Source organism: Vigna umbellata, chromosome 11 (genome assembly GCF_029865625.1).
Source record: "Vigna umbellata cultivar VRB3 chromosome 11, Vumbellata_1.0, whole genome shotgun sequence".
In the NCBI taxonomy this organism is placed as follows: Eukaryota; Viridiplantae; Streptophyta; class Magnoliopsida; order Fabales; family Fabaceae; genus Vigna; species Vigna umbellata.
In genome coordinates, this window is record NC_142175.1 from 7,920,379 (window position 1) to 7,938,922 (window position 18,544).

At 42.6% G+C, this 18,544-nt stretch overlaps 1 protein-coding gene across 1 annotated transcript; it reads left to right on the forward strand.

Annotated features, from left to right (window-relative positions):
- Positions 1-1,038: 1,038 nt before the first annotated feature.
- Positions 1,039-3,020, forward strand: LOC148190913 (uncharacterized). Its single transcript, XM_088101980.1, has 2 exons — positions 1,039-1,933; positions 2,011-3,020. The coding sequence occupies exons 1-2, from the start codon at positions 1,039-1,041 to the stop codon at positions 3,018-3,020; spliced, it is 1,905 nt and encodes a 634-aa protein (XP_087958106.1).
- The last annotated feature ends 15,524 nt before the right edge of the window (positions 3,021-18,544 follow it).

Below are 18,544 nucleotides of genomic sequence, written 5' to 3' on the forward strand. Positions count from 1 at the left end.
TACTGTGTTACCTTTTTTCTGTCTCCTTTGAACAAGGTGGGCTGGGTACCTGCAAAAGTACTCCGACGCTCAAGTCAACAAAGGGGTTGTCTGAAAAATGAGAATATCTATCTGACAATAAGAATATCTCTCTTCTTAGGGGAAAAACGTACCTTTTTTCCTAGATGCTCTGTGTATTTAAAACAGTAATAATAAACCGTTACCTGGCAATCCGGTCAGTTATCGAAACTGACTGCCTAGGAGTTGTAACTGCCAGATTGTGTATTGATACCGAGTCAACTACCTCCGTAATTCATGGTGTTGGTTAGCTAATTATGTGTAACATGTGTAACTGCTTATTTGTAGCTGCCCTCTATGACATTGCGTCCTGTATGTCGGACATACTGTGTGTCGACATGGCTAGGCGACATGTCGTGTGTCGTGTGATTGTTAATTGTCGCGATGTTGGTTGTCGAGGACCAAGCGGTCGACCTTGCTCTGTGATCGACTGTCGTCGGGCTATTGGTCGACCTTTGGGGGAATAGGTGTCCCATAGTATAGTGATCGACTGTTGTCGGGCTATTGGTGATCGACTGTTGTCGGGCTGTTGATTGACCTGTGGGGAATTAAGTATCCTACAGTACATGCCCCCCAAGTCCGAGTAAATGGGGGACCGAGTTACGAAGGGCTTTTGAGTATTGTCGGAAGAATGTAGGTGACGTGGAGGAAACGAGGAGACGTGGAAGAAACGAGGAGATGTGGATGACAGCTGTGCGCGGCGTTACGAAATTTAGGGTTTTCCCGCTCCTTTAGGGAAAGGAGGGGACGCCAACTAGGAGCCGTTAGATTAAAAATAATCCTACGGCATCTGATAATTAAACGGTTTGGCTTCTTCAACACGACTCAAAAGAGGTTTATTCACTTTGGCAGAAGAGCAAATACTGAGAGTGTATACTCCGAACGAGATTGTTTCTTCGTCAATTTCGTTGCCTTCGCTACTACGAGAAACAACCAGGTAACCCTAGAATCTCTTTCGTCTTAGTGTACTTACTATTGATCATGGAAGGGAGGGGGCGGGATACTGGGGGTGAAACGCCGGGGCCGTCATCTACGGTGGAATGTGCCGCAATTACTACAGTACCGTATGGGGAGAGAGCCTTCGTATATGGAAACGTATGTGGTGAGGGTCCAGGGGGACGCCTGATATCTCTGATTAGCGGAGATGAATACGCCTGGGCGGCGCGTGAGGTAAAGGAACTGAGGAGTCAATTTGGGAGTAGGGCCATCCTTATGGATTGGATTGAGGATAGTTGTGTGTTGAGGACCCTAGGATATCAGACTTGTGTGAAATTGGTAGCGTGTCGGGAGGATGAGAGGGTTTGTCATGGGAGGGAGAATGCTGCTGATGAATTTTTTTACTGTTATGCTGCGTTATTCTACGATTTGTATGTAAGATTGCCGTTCACCACTTTCCAAATAGATGTTTTGCGAACCTTGAATGTTGCACCTAGCCAACTGCATCCCAATAGTTGGGGATATGTACAGGCCTTCGGAGTGTTGTGTGGGGTGTTAGGAATTAGGCCTACTGTAGGCTTGTTTTTGTACTTCTTTAGATGTCGCCCGCTTGCGACGAAGGGGTGGGTATCACTGATTTCAGAACCAGGTAATGCAATTTTAGAGCTTTACCTGCAATCATATAGGGGTTTTAAGGAAAAATTTTTTAAGGTGTCGATCACCGATGCTGGTCGAAGGTTCTTTTTTGATGGTGAGGGGAATCCCAGATTTCCCTTATATTGGACACAGGAGCCTCTGAAATTTACCTCGTGGCCGGAGGATAAGATGACGATTGAAGAGTTGGAGGCTTTGAGTGTGTTGACCTCGTTGCCCCGCCCCTTCTCTTCACGTCAGATTATAGATTGCCTCGAGTTCGATGACGCGGGGGCGAGGGTGTTTGGTATGTGTCTTTACCCACTACTTTTGTAAATTATTATGTTGTTGCTGACCAGTGTGGGTGGATGTTTGTGTTTGCAGAGATAATGGGAAGGAAAGGTAGGGGTATCAGTTGGTTTCAGAGCATTGATAGCGAGAGGGATGAAGGTAATCGGCCAGGGTCGTCTGTTGAGCAACAACGCTCCCAGGTACCACCATCTGGTCCACCTCCAGTCGCAGTGGCGTCGGTTGGGGAGACAACACAAGCTGAGGTGCCCCTTGTGCGCAAAAGGAAAGCCAAAACAGTCGACCCTAATCGCGAGGCGTCAAAGAAAAGTAAGGAGGTGGTTGAAGATACTGAACGTCCCCTTCCGCTGGGTATATGGGATCGCGCCTTCATGCCGGGTCATAGAGTGGACCTCAACCTGGACGCTTCAGAGAAGAAGGTGATCGAGAACATGAGCGAGCAACAAATTGCTGACAGCCTGCTGGAGATGAATACACGAGCCCAAGCGCTGGCTTGGCATCTGGCGTATGCTTCGGATAGGGGTCAGATGCGGTCTGAGTTAGAAAAGGTGCGTGCCCAACTGAAAGAGCTAGGCGAGGTCCATGCTGGCTGTGAGGCCAGGCAGAAGCGTATGGAAGAACGTTTGAAGGAGGGCGAGGTACGTTTGAAGGAAGCTGATGTGGCCTTCCAACAAGAACGCGAGCAGATGGCGCGGGACCTGGATCAAGCAAAGAATTCCATGCTGATAGTGGCCCGAGAGAGGAACGCGCTGAAGGTAGAAGTCTTTGATCATAAGGAGTTGATTGAGGAGCTGAAAGATGCGGTTATGGATGAACATAAGAAGGGCTTCAGGAAAGCCTTGAGGCAAGTCGGGCACTTGCTTCAAGTATCCACCAAAGGAGTTGAATTTGACGTCCGTAAGGACGTGCATGAAGGCCACCTGAAGCCTTTGAAAGAAATACCAGAGGATGCTGTCCTGGAGGGGGAAGAGGATGAAGAGGTGGCCGTCAACAACGAGCCCGAAGGAGCGATGGAAGTAGACGAGCCCGCCAAGGAGAATGTTGATGCTGCTGAAGGCGACTCGTCTAAGATTGTAATAGATTAGGATGTAGGAAAGGTCTGTAGATACATACTTGAATATTTGGTTGACGACTATGAATGCTAAACTTTGATAATTTTATGAATGCTCGACTTGTATGTTTGGTGACTTTGCGGTTTGCTTTTTAACTTAGCTGATTCTGCAATGTATTTGCTGTAGTGATGGCTAAGTGTGAGTGTCGAGTGTGTTGATAGCATGTCGTGTGACAGTTGAGAACGATGGTTGAGTGAAGAAAATACTGGGTGTTCGAGGGTGAACCTCTACCAGATATTGGATGTTCAAGGATGAACGTCGACTAATGGGAGTGTATTCCACGTGTGTGGGATGTTCAAGGGCGAACATCGATTAATGGGAGTGTATTCCACATGTGTTGAATGTTCAAGGGCGAACATCGAGTAATGGGAGTGTATTCCACGTGTGTTGGATGTTCAAGGGCGAACATCGATTAATGGGAGTGTATTCCACATGTGTTGAATGTTCAAGGGCGAACATCGAGTAATGGGAGTGTATTCCACGTGTGTTGGATGTTCAAGAGCGAACATCGATTAATGGGAGTGCTCTTAAATCCTTTGTAGGTGGAAGTGTCCTGTACGACAGCCTTGGGACTCGACATCATAACATTGATAAATGAATTAAGACAATAAGCATGATGGAATGTAATCTTTATTTGATAACTGAACTTGATAGAGTTGTGAAAAGAAATGAACAATAAACGGATATTAGCTAAAATAATATTTAAGATGAGTGGCGTTCCAGGTATTGGGAACTGGGTGTCCATCAAGCTGTTGGAGGCGATATGCACCGTTCGACATGTCTTCTGTGACCCGAAAGGGTCCTTCCCAGTTAGCTGCAAGCTTGCCATGGGCTCGATTTTTCCGAGCCTCTCCCCGCTTTCGCCATACCAGATCGCCGCTTTTGAAGGCTCTGGGCTTGACTTTTGTGTTGTATCGTCGAGATAGTATGCGTTTCTGGGCCTCTGCGCGGATGGTGGCAACCTCTCGACGTTCAGGAAGTACGTCGAGGTTTGTCCGTAATTGCTCTTCATTAAGTGACATATCAGTGATTTGTCGTCTTAATGAGGGTTCGCCTATCTCGACCGGGAGCATGGCATCGGTGCCGTATGTTAAGTTGAATGGCGTGTCACCTGTAGATCCGTGGGGTGTGCATCTGTATGCCCACAGGACCTCTGGCAGCTCCTCCACCCATAAACTCTTGGCTTCGCCAAGTCGCTTCTTTAATTCTGTCAGGATGGCTTTATTCGCGGCCTCGGCTTGGCCGTTTGTTTGAGGGTGTTCGACTGATGACGTGACATGTTTAATGCCCAAACTGCTGAGAAAATCCTCTAACTTGCGTTCAATAAATTGGCGACCGTTGTCGGTAATGATCTTTTTAGGGAGACCGAACCGACAGATCAGGCGCCAAATGAATTTCTGCACTCGTTGTGCACTGATGATGGATAATGGCTCCGCCTCGATCCATTTTGTGAAGTAGTCGACCGCCACGAGGAGAAATTTGTTTTGTGCTTTGGCGACTGGCAATGGTCCCACTATGTCGAGACCCCACTGGGCGAATGGCCAAGGAGAGACAATATTGTGCAAGTCTTCAGGAGGTGCACGTATATCGTGGCCATGTGCTTGACAGGAGATGCATTTCTTGACGAATGTCTCACAGTCGTGGTCGAGAGTGGGCCAGTAATATCCAGCACGGAGAACACGGCCTCTCAAGGTCCGCTTGCCAGAGTGAAATCCACATATCCCGGTGTGTAGTTCACGTATCACATAGTCTGCCTCTTCCGCGGATATACACTTCAATAGAGGATAGCTAAAACCACGACGGTATAGGTCGTCGCCTATACATACAAAACGCGCTATTCTCTTGGAGTCGGCTGCCGTAATGCTACCTCCTTTGTCCTGCTGCTCCATAAGATCTTTGACTTTCTGTCGCCAGTCGGTTACGGGCGCCGACACATCGGTGGCTAAAGTTTCCACCCCAGGATGGTCGAGGGTCATTCTAATAACAGATGATAGCTGTGCTCGCTCCTTAGAATGAGTTAACTTAGACAATAGATCAGCCCTTGCGTTTTGTTCCCTGGGAACATGGATGATATTAACTGTGACGAAGCCCTGGAGTAAGGTTTGAACCTTGTGGAAGTATCGCAGCAGTTGGTTATCCTTGACTTGATAGGTGCCGTTGACGTGGCTGACTACTAACTTTGAGTCCATCCGACACTCTAAATGATCGACTGAGAATTCTCGGGCTAAAGATAAGCCTGCAACCAAGGCTTCGTATTCGGCTTGGTTGTTGCTGGCAGGGAATTTAAATATGATGGCTTGCTCTACGACCACACCGTCGGGGCCTTCTAGAACGATCCCGGCTCCACCTCCCCTCTTGTCGGAGGAACCATCGACACTGAGTAGCCATGTGGTAGGGGAGTCGGCCGGTGTAGATGTGAGGTCAGCTGCGAAATCTGCCAGATGCTGACCCTTGATGGATCCGCGTGGCTCGTAACGGAGTCCGAATTCGGATAGTTCCACGGACCAGGCAACCATTCTCCCTGCCAAATCTGGCTTGCGGAGGATCTTGGCTATGGGATGATCCGTACGGACTACCACCTGATGGCTCTGGAGGTACGGGCGAAGTCGTCGAGAGGCGTTGAGAAGGGCCAAGGCGAGCTTCTCGATTCGAGAATATCGTTCCTCCGCCCCCTGCAGTGTACGGCTGATGAAGTAGATCAACTTGAAGGAGGGTGCTTCTTGTATCAGGGCAGCACTGACAGCATGCTGGGAAGCTGAGATATATAGCTGTAAGTCGAATCCCTCGTCTGGTCGAGCCATGATTGGAGGACTAGTGAGGATGCGCTTGACAGTGTTGAATGCAGTCTCACAATCCTCGTCCCAATGTTGAGTGGAACCCTTCTTCAAATTCTTCAGGATGGGTTTGATGTGTTCGGCCAGCTTTGGAATAAACCGTGACAGGGCGGTTAGGCGACCCACAAGACGCTGTACCTCTCTTAGGGTCTTCGGAGCCGTCATGTCGAGTACCGCCCTGCATTTGTCGGGGTTGGCTTCAATGCCTCGACGTGTGAGCAAGAATCCTAAGAATTTTCCGGCTGGGACGCCGAAAGTACATTTGGAAGGGTTGAGGCGCATGCTGTATCGTCTGAGTTGCCCGAAGACCTCCTTCAAATCTTGCAGGTGCTGGTCTATAGAATTGCTGCGAATTACCATGTCGTCCACATACACATCCATGCAACGCCCTATCTGATGATGGAAGACCTTATCCATGAGGCGTTGATAAGTGGCTCCGGCATTTTTTAATCCAAACGGCATTACTTCATAGCAGTAATTGGCGCGTTCAGTGATAAAGGCTGTCTTGCTTTGATCGGGGTGGTACATTGGGATCTGGTTGTACCCCGAGTAAGCGTCCAGAAAACTGAAAATGACATGACCAGAAGCTCCATCTACAAGGCGGTCGATGCTGGGCAAGGGGTATGAGTCTTTGGGGCATGCCTTGTTGAGATCAGTGAAATCGACACACATCCGCCACTGACCGTTTGACTTCTTGACCATAACCACATTCGACAGCCATGTGGTATATGTTAATTCCCTGATGAATCGGGCATTTATCAGCTTGTCGATCTCAACTTGAATGGCTTGACGCTTTTCTTCTCCGAACCTACGCTTCTTCTGGGCGACTGGTCGCGCCTCCCTGAAGATGGACAATTTGTGGGACATAACTCCTGGGTGAATTCCTGGCATGTCGGCGGCTGTCCATGCAAATAAGTCTGCATTGTTTCGCAGTATCTGACTTAGGGCCTGCTCCTCGTTTGAGGTGAGATCCTTGCCGATGCTGGTGGTTTTAGACGTGTCACTCGTCAGGGATAGGAGCTTGACTTCGCCTTGCGGATGAAGGCGCTCGTCCACATTGGTTCGGGGGTCTAGGTCGACTACTGCTGCGTCGACTACTTTTGTTCTCTTTGTTGGAATAAAAGGGGTGACCTTTAACCCCGCCACATAACACTGTCGGGCCGTTCGCTGGTCGGCCCTCACCGTACAAATAGTACCATGATTTGTTGGGAACTTCATGGCGAGGTGGGGAGTAGACACAATTGCTCCAAATGCGTTCAGACAGGGACGCCCTAGCAAGGCGTTGTATGATGCGTTCGCCTCGACCAGCAAGAATCGAACTCGAAGTTCAGGTGCCTCCCGACTGGTGCCGAGTCGAGTTCGCAAATCAAGGTATCCCCTGGTGTCTACTCGCTCTCCTGAGAATCCGACAATCTGCTCATTAAATGGGGCGATGAGATCCTCGGATAGGTCCATTTTCTGAAAAGTGGACCAATATAAAATATTGACCGAGCTTCCTTGATCAACGAGGACCTTGCTGACATCATACCGAGCTATGTTAGCCGTGATGACCATAGGATCATCATGATCAGGGTCTGGAGCGTGGAAGTCAGCATTCGTGAACGTGATGTCCGGGATCGATCGAGCCTGTCGTTCGACCATATGGACCGATTTCAGCTGTCTCAAATGTCGTTTCCTCGCTGAAGACGACACGCCTCCTCCAGCGAAACCACCAGATATAGTGTCGATGCGGCCCCGGACTGAGCGTTCCCTCTCTATGCGTCGAGGCGGACTGCGTGATCGCCTGCGGTGTCGATCATCTCTAGGGGGAGATCGCCGGGGACTTCGCCTGGGAGGATCCCTTCGACGAGGAGTTGTTGCTCTTGCGGTAACTCTCTCCTTGATGTAACTCTGGAGATAACCCGCACGGACGAGCCGTTCTAACTCGTCTTTTACCGTATTGCACTCTTCCGTGTCGTGACCCTGGTTCATGTGGAACCGACAAGATTTGCTCCTATCGGCGTTCTTTGGGGTGGTCTTTCGCCGCGCTGTGAGAAGTTCGGTGTGTAAGGCCTCTTCCAGTACCCTCGCCCTGGGGGCGTTGAGGGTCGTGTAGTGATCATATTTAGATATCCACCCCGACTCCTTCCGAGGTGCTCGGTCCGGTCTGTAGTCGTTGGGGGGTCGCTTCGTTTTTTTAGTTTCCTGGTTGGGGATATCTTGGTGGTGCTTCTTTCTGGCATTGGCATTACGGTGGTCTTCAATGCGAATGAATTTGGCCACAGTGGATTGCAATTCTTCCATGGATGATGGGGGATCAGCATATAACTGTTCCGAGAACTCCCCCGGCCTTAAGCAGGATGACAGATTGCTGATGATGAAAGTGGGAGTAATATCCGGCACTCGCCTGGCCGTTTCTATATATCGCTGCATAAAAGCTTTCAAAGTCTCATCCTTCTCCTGCCTGGTATGGACGAGCTCCGTAGCAGTCATTGCCGGCTTTTGATTGGCTGCGTACTGTTTTCGGAATAAGGATTCTATGGTTGCGAAGCAATCTACGGAATTGCGGGGAAGTTTATGGAACCATTCCAAAGCTTCACCCTTAAGGGATAAAGAGAAAGCTCTGCATATAACCGGATCGCTGTCTGTGTAGAATGCCATGGTATCGATAAAATTGCGTAGATGGTCATCAGGATCTTCAGATCCATTATAGCGTTCCAGAGTTGGGGGAGGCTTGTCCGGCATATTCGCTTGCATGATGGCTTCCGTGAATGGAAGCAGGTTGGTGAGGCGCGCAGGAGTAGGCCCCCTCCGTCCTCCAACAACACGTTCGGAGGGTCCCCCATGATGGCTCGCTTCGTTATCCTCCTGCCTGTTTGAAGCAGATAACTCTGGTGTTGGGATCTGCGCCCTCAATGCCGCCATTTCCTCTGCATGCTTGCGCTGAATCTCCTGCATGGTTTGTGCCTGTGCCTCAACTTGCGCTTGCAGTTGCCTGATCAAATCGTGCGTATCTGAATTTTCCATAGCTCCGGTGGTCGTTGTTGGGATAGTAATCTCGGCCCCACGGTGGGCGCCAAAATGTTTCTGTAGGGATGTGGAGAACGAGATACGAACCTAACAAACTTGCTCTGCGCTGCTTCTCTGTGCTGCTTCTACTGTGTTACCTTTTTTCTGTCTCCTTTGAACAAGGTGGGCTGGGTACCTGCAAAAGTACTCCGACGCTCAAGTCAACAAAGGGGTTGTCTGAAAAATGAGAATATCTATCTGACAATAAGAATATCTCTCTTCTTAGGGGAAAAACGTACCTTTTTTCCTAGATGCTCTGTGTATTTAAAACAGTAATAATAAACCGTTACCTGGCAATCCGGTCAGTTATCGAAACTGACTGCCTAGGAGTTGTAACTGCCAGATTGTGTATTGATACCGAGTCAACTACCTCCGTAATTCATGGTGTTGGTTAGCTAATTATGTGTAACATGTGTAACTGCTTATTTGTAGCTGCCCTCTATGACATTGCGTCCTGTATGTCGGACATACTGTGTGTCGACATGGCTAGGCGACATGTCGTGTGTCGTGTGATTGTTAATTGTCGCGATGTTGGTTGTCGAGGACCAAGCGGTCGACCTTGCTCTGTGATCGACTGTCGTCGGGCTATTGGTCGACCTTTGGGGGAATAGGTGTCCCATAGTATAGTGATCGACTGTTGTCGGGCTATTGGTGATCGACTGTTGTCGGGCTGTTGATTGACCTGTGGGGAATTAAGTATCCTACAGTACACTTCACATTAGTAATTTTCTATCTTAAGCAGTTTTGATAACCTATGAGTGGATGAAAATTAACCATTACCGATTTATGGACAGGCAGAGTGAAGCAGCCAAGGAATCCATGGACAGATGGTCCATCATACATCACTCAGTGCCCCATCCAACATGGTATGAAATTCAGACCAACCTTGATTTTTTCTTTTGAGGAAGGGACCATATGGTGGCATGCTCACAGTCAATGATTAAGAGCCACTGTTTATGGTGCCATCTATGTTTATCCAACCAAGACTACTCCCTACCCTTTTCCTCAACCCGATGCTGAGATTTCAGCCATATTTGGTATGAAAAATTATCCTTAACAATTTTTTTTCTGTAATTCACGAAATATAGCTAGAACATACTGCTGCAAGTAGGAGGAAGTTATGTATATGCAGGAGAGTGGTGGATCAATGATGTCAACGAGGTCTTCAGACAATCTTCTGAAACCGGAGCGGCCTCAAACATATCTGATGCTCTTACTATACTAATTTACTTTTCTAAGAATAAAATATATGTTTTTATTAGTAGATACTTTAATAATTATATGTTTATTATAATTATAATGATATTTAGATACTTTAATCAAGTTTGTTGTTGTTGGTTTTGTGTACAACATTTTTGTGTCAAATTTGTTGCAACAATTGATTCCAATAGTTTATGACATCCTCACTTGTATTTACTTGGGTATTTCTTGTTTATTTAGAAAGTATACTAGCACATGTCACGTTATCTCTAGAATTTTGTTTTAAATGAAGTACAAAAATAGTGAAACACCTAATTTTGTCTTTGAAAGATATAGGAGATGACAAGTAGGTTCTTGAAAAAAAAAACTTGGTGACATCTTAGTCAAACATTTTTGTTAAAATCTTTTATTTTTTTGCTAAAGTTGGGAAAATGTTAAAATGAAATCTATCAGTATATCATCTAAAAAGTATAGTTAAACATTAATGTACAGGGTAGTTGACCTTAATTTCAAAAATCTATGTATATAGTCCATCTGGATCTTAGGGAAAGGGATACAAAAGGAATTTGATGAAGAAAAATTGAGATTTGTTGCTGCTAAGGTAATTTAACATAAGTTTTCCCCACTTGCGGTTTATAGCCATAACACACTAGTACAAAATGTGCTTTTAAACCCGCACAATAGACCTCTGTTTACACCAAACCGCTGCCTATCCAGATATGGTGGCAGTTTCGTTATGACCGAGACCTTATAGGCCTCGATTCAGACTAGATCGGTGCCAAAAAGAGCTACCACTTCGGTTGTGAAGGCAACCGGTGCCTAATTAGCCAAGCGTATAGACGTATATACCTCGGTTTAGAAACACCCGAGGTGAAAGGAGTATATTGCATCGGTTGGTAGGAAGGACCGAGGCGTATAAGCCTCTACTGCCTCAGGCACAAGAAGGACCGAGGCATATCAGCCTCTCTTATTTCCCCAAAATTTTTCCCCAAATGTTGAAGGAAAACCTAGTGCCGTCTTTCTCGCTCCCTCGCTCTCACCTCCCTCCCCTCGCTCTCGCTCCCTCCCCTCGCCTTCGCTCCGTCGCTCTCTGGCTCTCTCGCTCCGTCGCTTTCTCGCTCTCGCTCTGAAGACTACTGCTCCAAAATCTCCTCCACGTAGAGACTCAAGGTGACCAAACCCGAAGCCGAAAATGAGATCCCTTCGCCTTCCTCTTTGTTCGCCAAAACCCTACCGCCGGGAGCCACCACCACCTCGTCGTGCAACGGTTGCGAGCACGGCTTCCACCTCGACTGCGAGTGCGTCGCCTCTGGAGGGAAGAGCAAGCGGTGGTGGTGCGCCAATGGTGGCGGCGGTGCTAGGTGGTGATGAACGGAGCGTCGTGATGGTGCGTCAATGGAGGTTTTTGGTGAAAAAGGTGAGTGCGATTGGGGTTTTTCTGATGTTGATGGTGGTGGTGCGATTGGGGTTTTTCTGATGTTGATGGTGGTTGTGCGATTGGGGTTTTTCTGATGTTGATGGTGGTGGTGCGAATTAGGGTTTGATGACGGCGGCGGAGGAGGAGAAGCGGCAGAGGCAAATGCGGAGGGCGCCTTCCTGGAACATTTTTTGTAGACAGTGAGGCAACTTCCTGGAACATTTTCTGTAGGTCGAAAACCACTATACTGCCTCGGTTCTGATCCCAAGCGAGGTAGTAGAATCCGAGATATTGACTCGGTTCAACACAAACCGAGGCAAAATCCTACTGTTTTTTGACTCGGCTCGCAACCGAGGCAAAAAGAGATAGACTTTTTACCTCGTCTGTATATGCCTCGGTTACGAAACCGGTGTCTGTAACCAAAAATAACCGAGGTCATATCCCTTGAGTGCACTAGTGACATGATTGTTTTTCTATAACAATATAATGGATGAGCTATATCTTTATTCGTATATTTATATCTTTTGATGATTGGTACATAGAGGGTGACCATGTAGCGTTCCTTAATGTATAGAAGGGGTTTCATCAATCTGGTAAATCTTCACAATGGTGTCACAAGAACTATGTAAACTATCATGCCATAGTGTATGTTTAACAATTCTTCACAATATAGGCATTTCAATGTAGTCTATGCACTCATTTCCTTTCCAATATTGATGTTGACATGGTTGCTTAAATTTCACAGAGAAAGGTTCTTGAAGTTAGAGAGCAACTCAAAAGATTTGCAAAGAGGATAGGACTAGTCTTGAAATCTTTTGAGAGTGATATGCAGGTTGGTTTTCTTCTTTTATACTTGTGGTTTCGATTATTTTTTAAAAAGACTGGATTCAATATTCTCTTTATTTATTGTCTGGTGGGTGGTCAAATAGTCAAATTTAATGAAATCTCTGTCCTAGTGTAATCATTAGTTTACTGATCATGTTTCATTTTTTGGTTTTCTACCCTATTACATCAAGGACTTATTAAACAATTTCTTATGTATAAGTTGTTTTAATAATTGAAAGAAAAATAAGTGTAAACTTTTAATTAATTGATTATGTATAAGTTGTTTTAATTAATTGTCACTACATGTGTTCAAATTTTAGAGAGGCAGCTAAATTTGGCTTGAGCTATAATAAGAAAATTTCTAAATGAAGATAGATAATCTAAACGTACATAGATGATATAAAACACGAACATGTTTGCTTCATTTTGTATTGAATTGGCTTTCAAATCTAAAACCCATAAACAATTCAACTTAATAATTTAATTTTGCTTTTAGTTGGATTGATTGGTTTGGTGTTATGAAGTGATTATGTTATTTTTTCTATTTTCAGCAGACCTTACAACCATGAGATTATGTTCTTCGTGCTTGCCACATTATCGTTTCTCCTTATGGCAACCATGTAATTATGAGGGTTTCCTTGTTAAGTGAACCTTTCCTAGTTCTTCAACAAAGATAGTTGTACACAGGTTTAATATCAAATTAGTTAGTTTTTTGAAAATTGACTAATCATATTTGAAAACTATTTTAACAGATGTCCTTCTTAAAATCCATTATCAAAACCTTACCATTGCACCTTCCCAACCACTTCAAGTATATGTAGGACAATGCAATATTAATATTTGAATTGAATATATAGTTTTATATACAATTTAATATATGAAATGAATTTCATTTTGTTTGTTCAATTGAATTTGTTTATTAACAGAGTATATTGATTATAAATTGATTGGATAAGATCATAATATAGAAAAATTGATTGAATGTTAAATTTAAATATATAATTTTACTTTATTTTTAAAAATTATTTTTCGACGGTTTTGGAAAACCCCTGGTAATTACCAGCGGTTTCGTGAAAACTCCTGCAAGTACTAGTGGTTTTGGAAACTCCCAGTAATTACTGGCGATTTTTGTAAAAACCCCTGCTAGTAAACCATCGGTAATTGTGACGTTGTTTTCCCAGTGGTTCCCGTAACCGCAAAAAATGTATTTAGCGGGGGTTAAAACCCCCAGTAACGTAAAAAAAAACCCTGGTAAAATTGGACATTTTTGTAGTGATACCTCTTACTTTTATTACGAAAATGGTATCGGTCAACCTTTTATGATAGGTGGATTTCACCAATTATACATAAAATTTTCTTTTTCTACTAGTGGTTGATGTAATGTCGTTGTGTTTGTTTATTTTTGTGATGAATGTTTAATATTTATGTGTTATGTGGTTTGGAAGATTTGTTATACATTCTGTTAATCTATGTGAGTTTATATATATGAGGAAACATTTTTTGTTGTACCAAGAAACGGAACTCTTTGTTGTAAAATATCTCTATCATGATGAGTATAAAGGGGTTTTAGCCAAGCAAGATTCTGGACAATATTCTCAACTCTTTTGATATAATTGAAAATAGGTAGGTCAACATGATATATATTGATGCAAAAACTTTTATCACCTCGTAATACATAATTTTGTACTTTCAATTCTTGGACCTTGTCTATATGGTATTTGTTAAATGAAAATTTATCCTCCAAAACAGAACATCGGTTGTTGAATCAAGGGGAAAAAATGTTCTTTACAAATATAGGAAATTTGTTTCAATCAGTACACCTACAATTGAAGAAGATACAAAAATCTAAGGCGAACCAAGATTTGTTCTAAGACGAAGTTGCATACCCTAGATTTGTAGTAGCCAGTGACCATCCATCTTAATCAAAATGAAGGTTTTGGCCTGAAAAGTAGAGTGTATATTGAATTTGTTCCAAATTAATGTTGCAGAGAGTTCCTTTAAACTCAAATTGCCTACATTCATACACCTATTTAACAGTCTACACAAGGAAACATATATATATATATATATATATATATATATATATATATATATATATATATATATAAAATTCATTTATTGGTATATATTTTTGAAGGTACAAAGAGAATACCGGAGCTCGCAGTTCAACTTTGGAAAAGCAACTAAGTCGTTATGCTCTTATTTCCCTTAATGCAGAGGTTAATTGTCTCCGTTATTTGTTTATTTGTTATATTACACTGACAATTATTCATCAATTTCTTAGTTTATGTTTCTTTTTTCTCTCCATCTTCTTTCGTTAATTTGCACAACATATATATTTAATATTTAAAGCATGACAGTTATGACTTATAATCATCCTTTTGCAAAGCACAGTGTTCTCTTCAATGGTATTCCAAAACTGGTATTCTACCATTCGTTTGTTACATTCAAAGTGGGAGATGAAGGGAAAAGAGTAAAGTTGTAACGTAATGGATGAATATTGAAATTTGTTTTGCTCTCTTAATATTAAAACTTGTTTTGGTTTCATTTTTATTTATAGTTGAGATCATGAAATAACATAACATGACTTTTATTTTTGTTTTGCCAGTTAACGGGGCTTACAGATTCAGATAAGGAAGCTCTTATTTTTGTTGTCAAGGCTGTAGCTGTTATCGATGAAAATTTTTATTTGCAGGTTCTAATTTATGGAACATATATGGTTGTGTGTGCAATGATCATTGTTCATGTACCTTGTGCTTTTTGATTTTTGGAGTGTGTATCCCTACTTTCTCCACTTTTATTCTGCATGCGGGGATGTCTACCCTGCTTAATTACTCCTTCTTGAATAAACGTCATTGTGCCATCAACTTGATAAACTAATTTTATGTTGTATAATTGAAAAAGTCACATCCTCATTACTTGTTCTGTTTGCTTGTGGACATGTTTTGCTCAGATTTCTCGTAGAAATACAGGAACTTGATGGGCTCTATCTATTTGATTAGTTGTTTTGTCTTTTTTTTCTTGAGTTTACTTTCCTATGTTTTTAACTGTAAAGAACCCACTGAAACTCTTCTTTTTCTGTCAAGCCCAAAAAAAAAAGAAAAGAACCAAAATAATTGTATTTTAATTGGAACTTCATTCTCGTGTTATCTTGTTTTCTTCCCTACTGTTTCCATTATTGCACTAAAAGACAGTGATATCTTTGTCCTGTATTAATTTTACTGGAATCTTTCTGAATTGAGAAGGTCTTTTTCAAGCATAGCTTATTGATGAGTTAATATTTCACCTCATATTTTAGATTTAAATTCAAAATCTTAGTGAATTTTTGTGGTTAAATTATTGATTTAAAGAGAATTTGTATCGATTAGACTTATTAGGTTTAGGAATTAAAGGAGCTTAAAAAGTGATTTTTAGATGTATAAATTATTCTTGAATATTCTTATTGTTTATTTATGTAGCTGAAATTAAAGTTTTATTGATCCAAAGTTGCAAAAATGAGGTCCAAAATTAAAATTAGTTTATTCAAGAAAATGGGTTGAATGCACTCCTGTTTTTACAATTATTCACTCCTTTTTTCTAAACCAGGCTAATCAGTAAGCCAAACAATAGTTAGGGTTTTCTTCTACACCCCTAGAATTCCCCTACATACACCCCTCCTAAATTAGACTAAACCAGACTTTGCCACGTAAACCTAACCTAACCCTAGCACCGTCAACACCCAAACCCTCTTGTTGCCGCGCCTCAACCGTGAGCCGACATGACGACACCATAAATGCCACCACCACTGGACCACTATCGTGCGCCTCAACCTACACGCGCCACCACAACCATCACCCATGACCACTATGTGTAAACCGCAAATACGCGAGAGATTCCTAATTGCGAAACCCAGTTCAAGATTCATCATCTTCTTCATTCATCTCCATTGCTTCCACTGTGAATCCAAGTCATGATCCACCCAAAATCAACAATCATGGCGAACCTAAGTCTCATGCATCCTCCATTGACACATCAATCCTAGCACCTTCACAAAACCTAAATCGCATCCCAAATGAATCGCACAACCTCCATGGCCGCCATGATAGAGATAGCGATCCAACCTACAAAGAAAAATTAGAATCACAGAACCAGAAATAATAGCAATCCATTCAAACAATGTCGTTCAATCTCCTCCGTGAGCAAATCCTTCGAACCTCCATCTAAGAGAGAAGCATCAACCAACTCCAATTGCGAAACCCTTGAATGTGAATCGCAACGCCATTATGAGTTCAATCTCTTCGCCACCACTATCCCTGAAATCACGAGTCTTCAACCATGTCCACCATCAACCTGAAATGCAGAAAAACATCACCAACCTAGAAATCGCGAGTTCCAATCGCGAACGTCATGCATACCAGAACCATGAGCAACGATTATTTGTCTTCTCTGAATCAAGCCTCGCACCTGTAGAGAAATAGAAACCAAGTCACGAGTTCTTCCCTAAACCAAGTGAAGCGTCGCCGTCAGCCTCGCAACCTCCTCCGCAAGAATTGTCGTGCCTCCATGTTTCTCCTCCATGACCGCGTGTGAGAGAACATGGAACAACAAAAGCCTCCTTCCCCAATCTGAAACCCTAATTTTGGGTGGGCAAGGTTTCATTGGACAAAATTACCAGAGTCAACTATAGTAAAGGATGGTCAAACATGGGGTTTTATGAAATTTTGGAAAATTCAAAAGGGGTTGAAGTGCAATTAGAGGAATTTTTAAGGGTTTTTTTGTAATTTTGAAAGCTTAAGAAGGACATTAATGGAATTTAACAGATAATTCAGTTGATATTTTTAAGATAATTGATTTAGTCTGAAAATATATCAACCGAAAATATCTTATCAACAGAATACTCAAAGTCCAACCCCAATATAAAGAGACTGAGGGAAGGTAGAAATCAGAACTCATTCATTCATTCAGACTCATCCACTAGAAGCAAGCATCTACCACTCCTCACTTTTATTTTACCATATATTCCACTCCATTCATGGAGGGATAAACTTCTAGGGCTATTCCACTGTAATTTCATTATGGATTTTGAGGTTAAGCTGAATTAATGAATCTGATTCTTTTGATTATTGATTTGAGTTATTCTTCTTCTATGTCTTGCATCTCTCAATCATATTAAAAGCAATGATTTTGTCATCATAAAGTGTTTAAATCTACATGCATATTAATCATATGAGTTCAAGGATTTCTAGGTTTGATTGAAAATTTACTTTGATTGAATTTAGGAACTTTCATATGATTAAACGTCTTCTTGCTACTAATTGAGAATGTACTTTGATTGGTGGTAATCATGTCAACTATAATTAATTGAGAATTTACTTTGACTAATTAACTTTTAATTTGATAGCTTCAATGACAGTGTATCAAATTTAGCGTCGTTGTCGGGGAATACGATTAGTATTTTGAATGTTTTGATTCTTTTTTTTTCATTTTTATTTTTTTTTATTTTCTTCTAACGCACATACATTTAATTTAGTTTGAGTTTATTTGTAGTCTTTAGTTATTCTTATTCTTAGCAAAATCTTTATTCTTGTTTTAATTAAGAATTTCTCCTGAGAAGTATTTGAGGCTAGTTTGAATATATTCTAGCTACGAAAGACTTGGTATTTAAGTTGACCATTGTGACGTACCTCTCTTTCTTGGGAGTGGACCCAAACAAAGTTTTACTTATCTCTTATTTGAGATCTTTCTCTAAAGCAAGAACAAAAGAAGAAAAGAAAAAAGAAGAAGTCAAGAGCAGAGAAATAACTTCAAGCAGAGTGCGTCACTAGTAAAAAAGAAGCTTTTTAACGCGCGGTATATGTATCGGTTTTACTGAAACCGAAGCGTATAAAAGCGCGGTGGCATTTTCGTAGTTTTAGACAACTTATATGCCTCGGGTATCAGTAGAACCGAAGCCAAAAAGATTTTCAACATCTGTTACGCGCCAACCGAGGCATATAACCCGTATATGTTTTTAAATTTTAATTATTTTTCAAAACTTTAGGCACCGGTTATCTTAAAACCGAGTCAGTATCCCTCTCTTACCTCAGGTAAATATTAACCGAGGCATATACTCATACATATTACAACTCTTCCTCTTCTGCTCTCTCACTCACGCTCAGACTCTTCCTCTTCTCTCACGCTCAGACTCTTCCTCT

Coding starts and splice junctions, on each gene's coding strand:
- LOC148190913 (XM_088101980.1), top strand. CDS start 1,039: ATGGAAGGGAGGGGGCGGGATACTGGGGGTGAAACGCCGGGGCCGTCA. Junction 1,934..2,010: donor CGCGGGGGCGAGGGTGTTTG/GTATGTGTCTTT, acceptor TTGTGTTTGCAG/AGATAATGGGAAGGAAAGGT.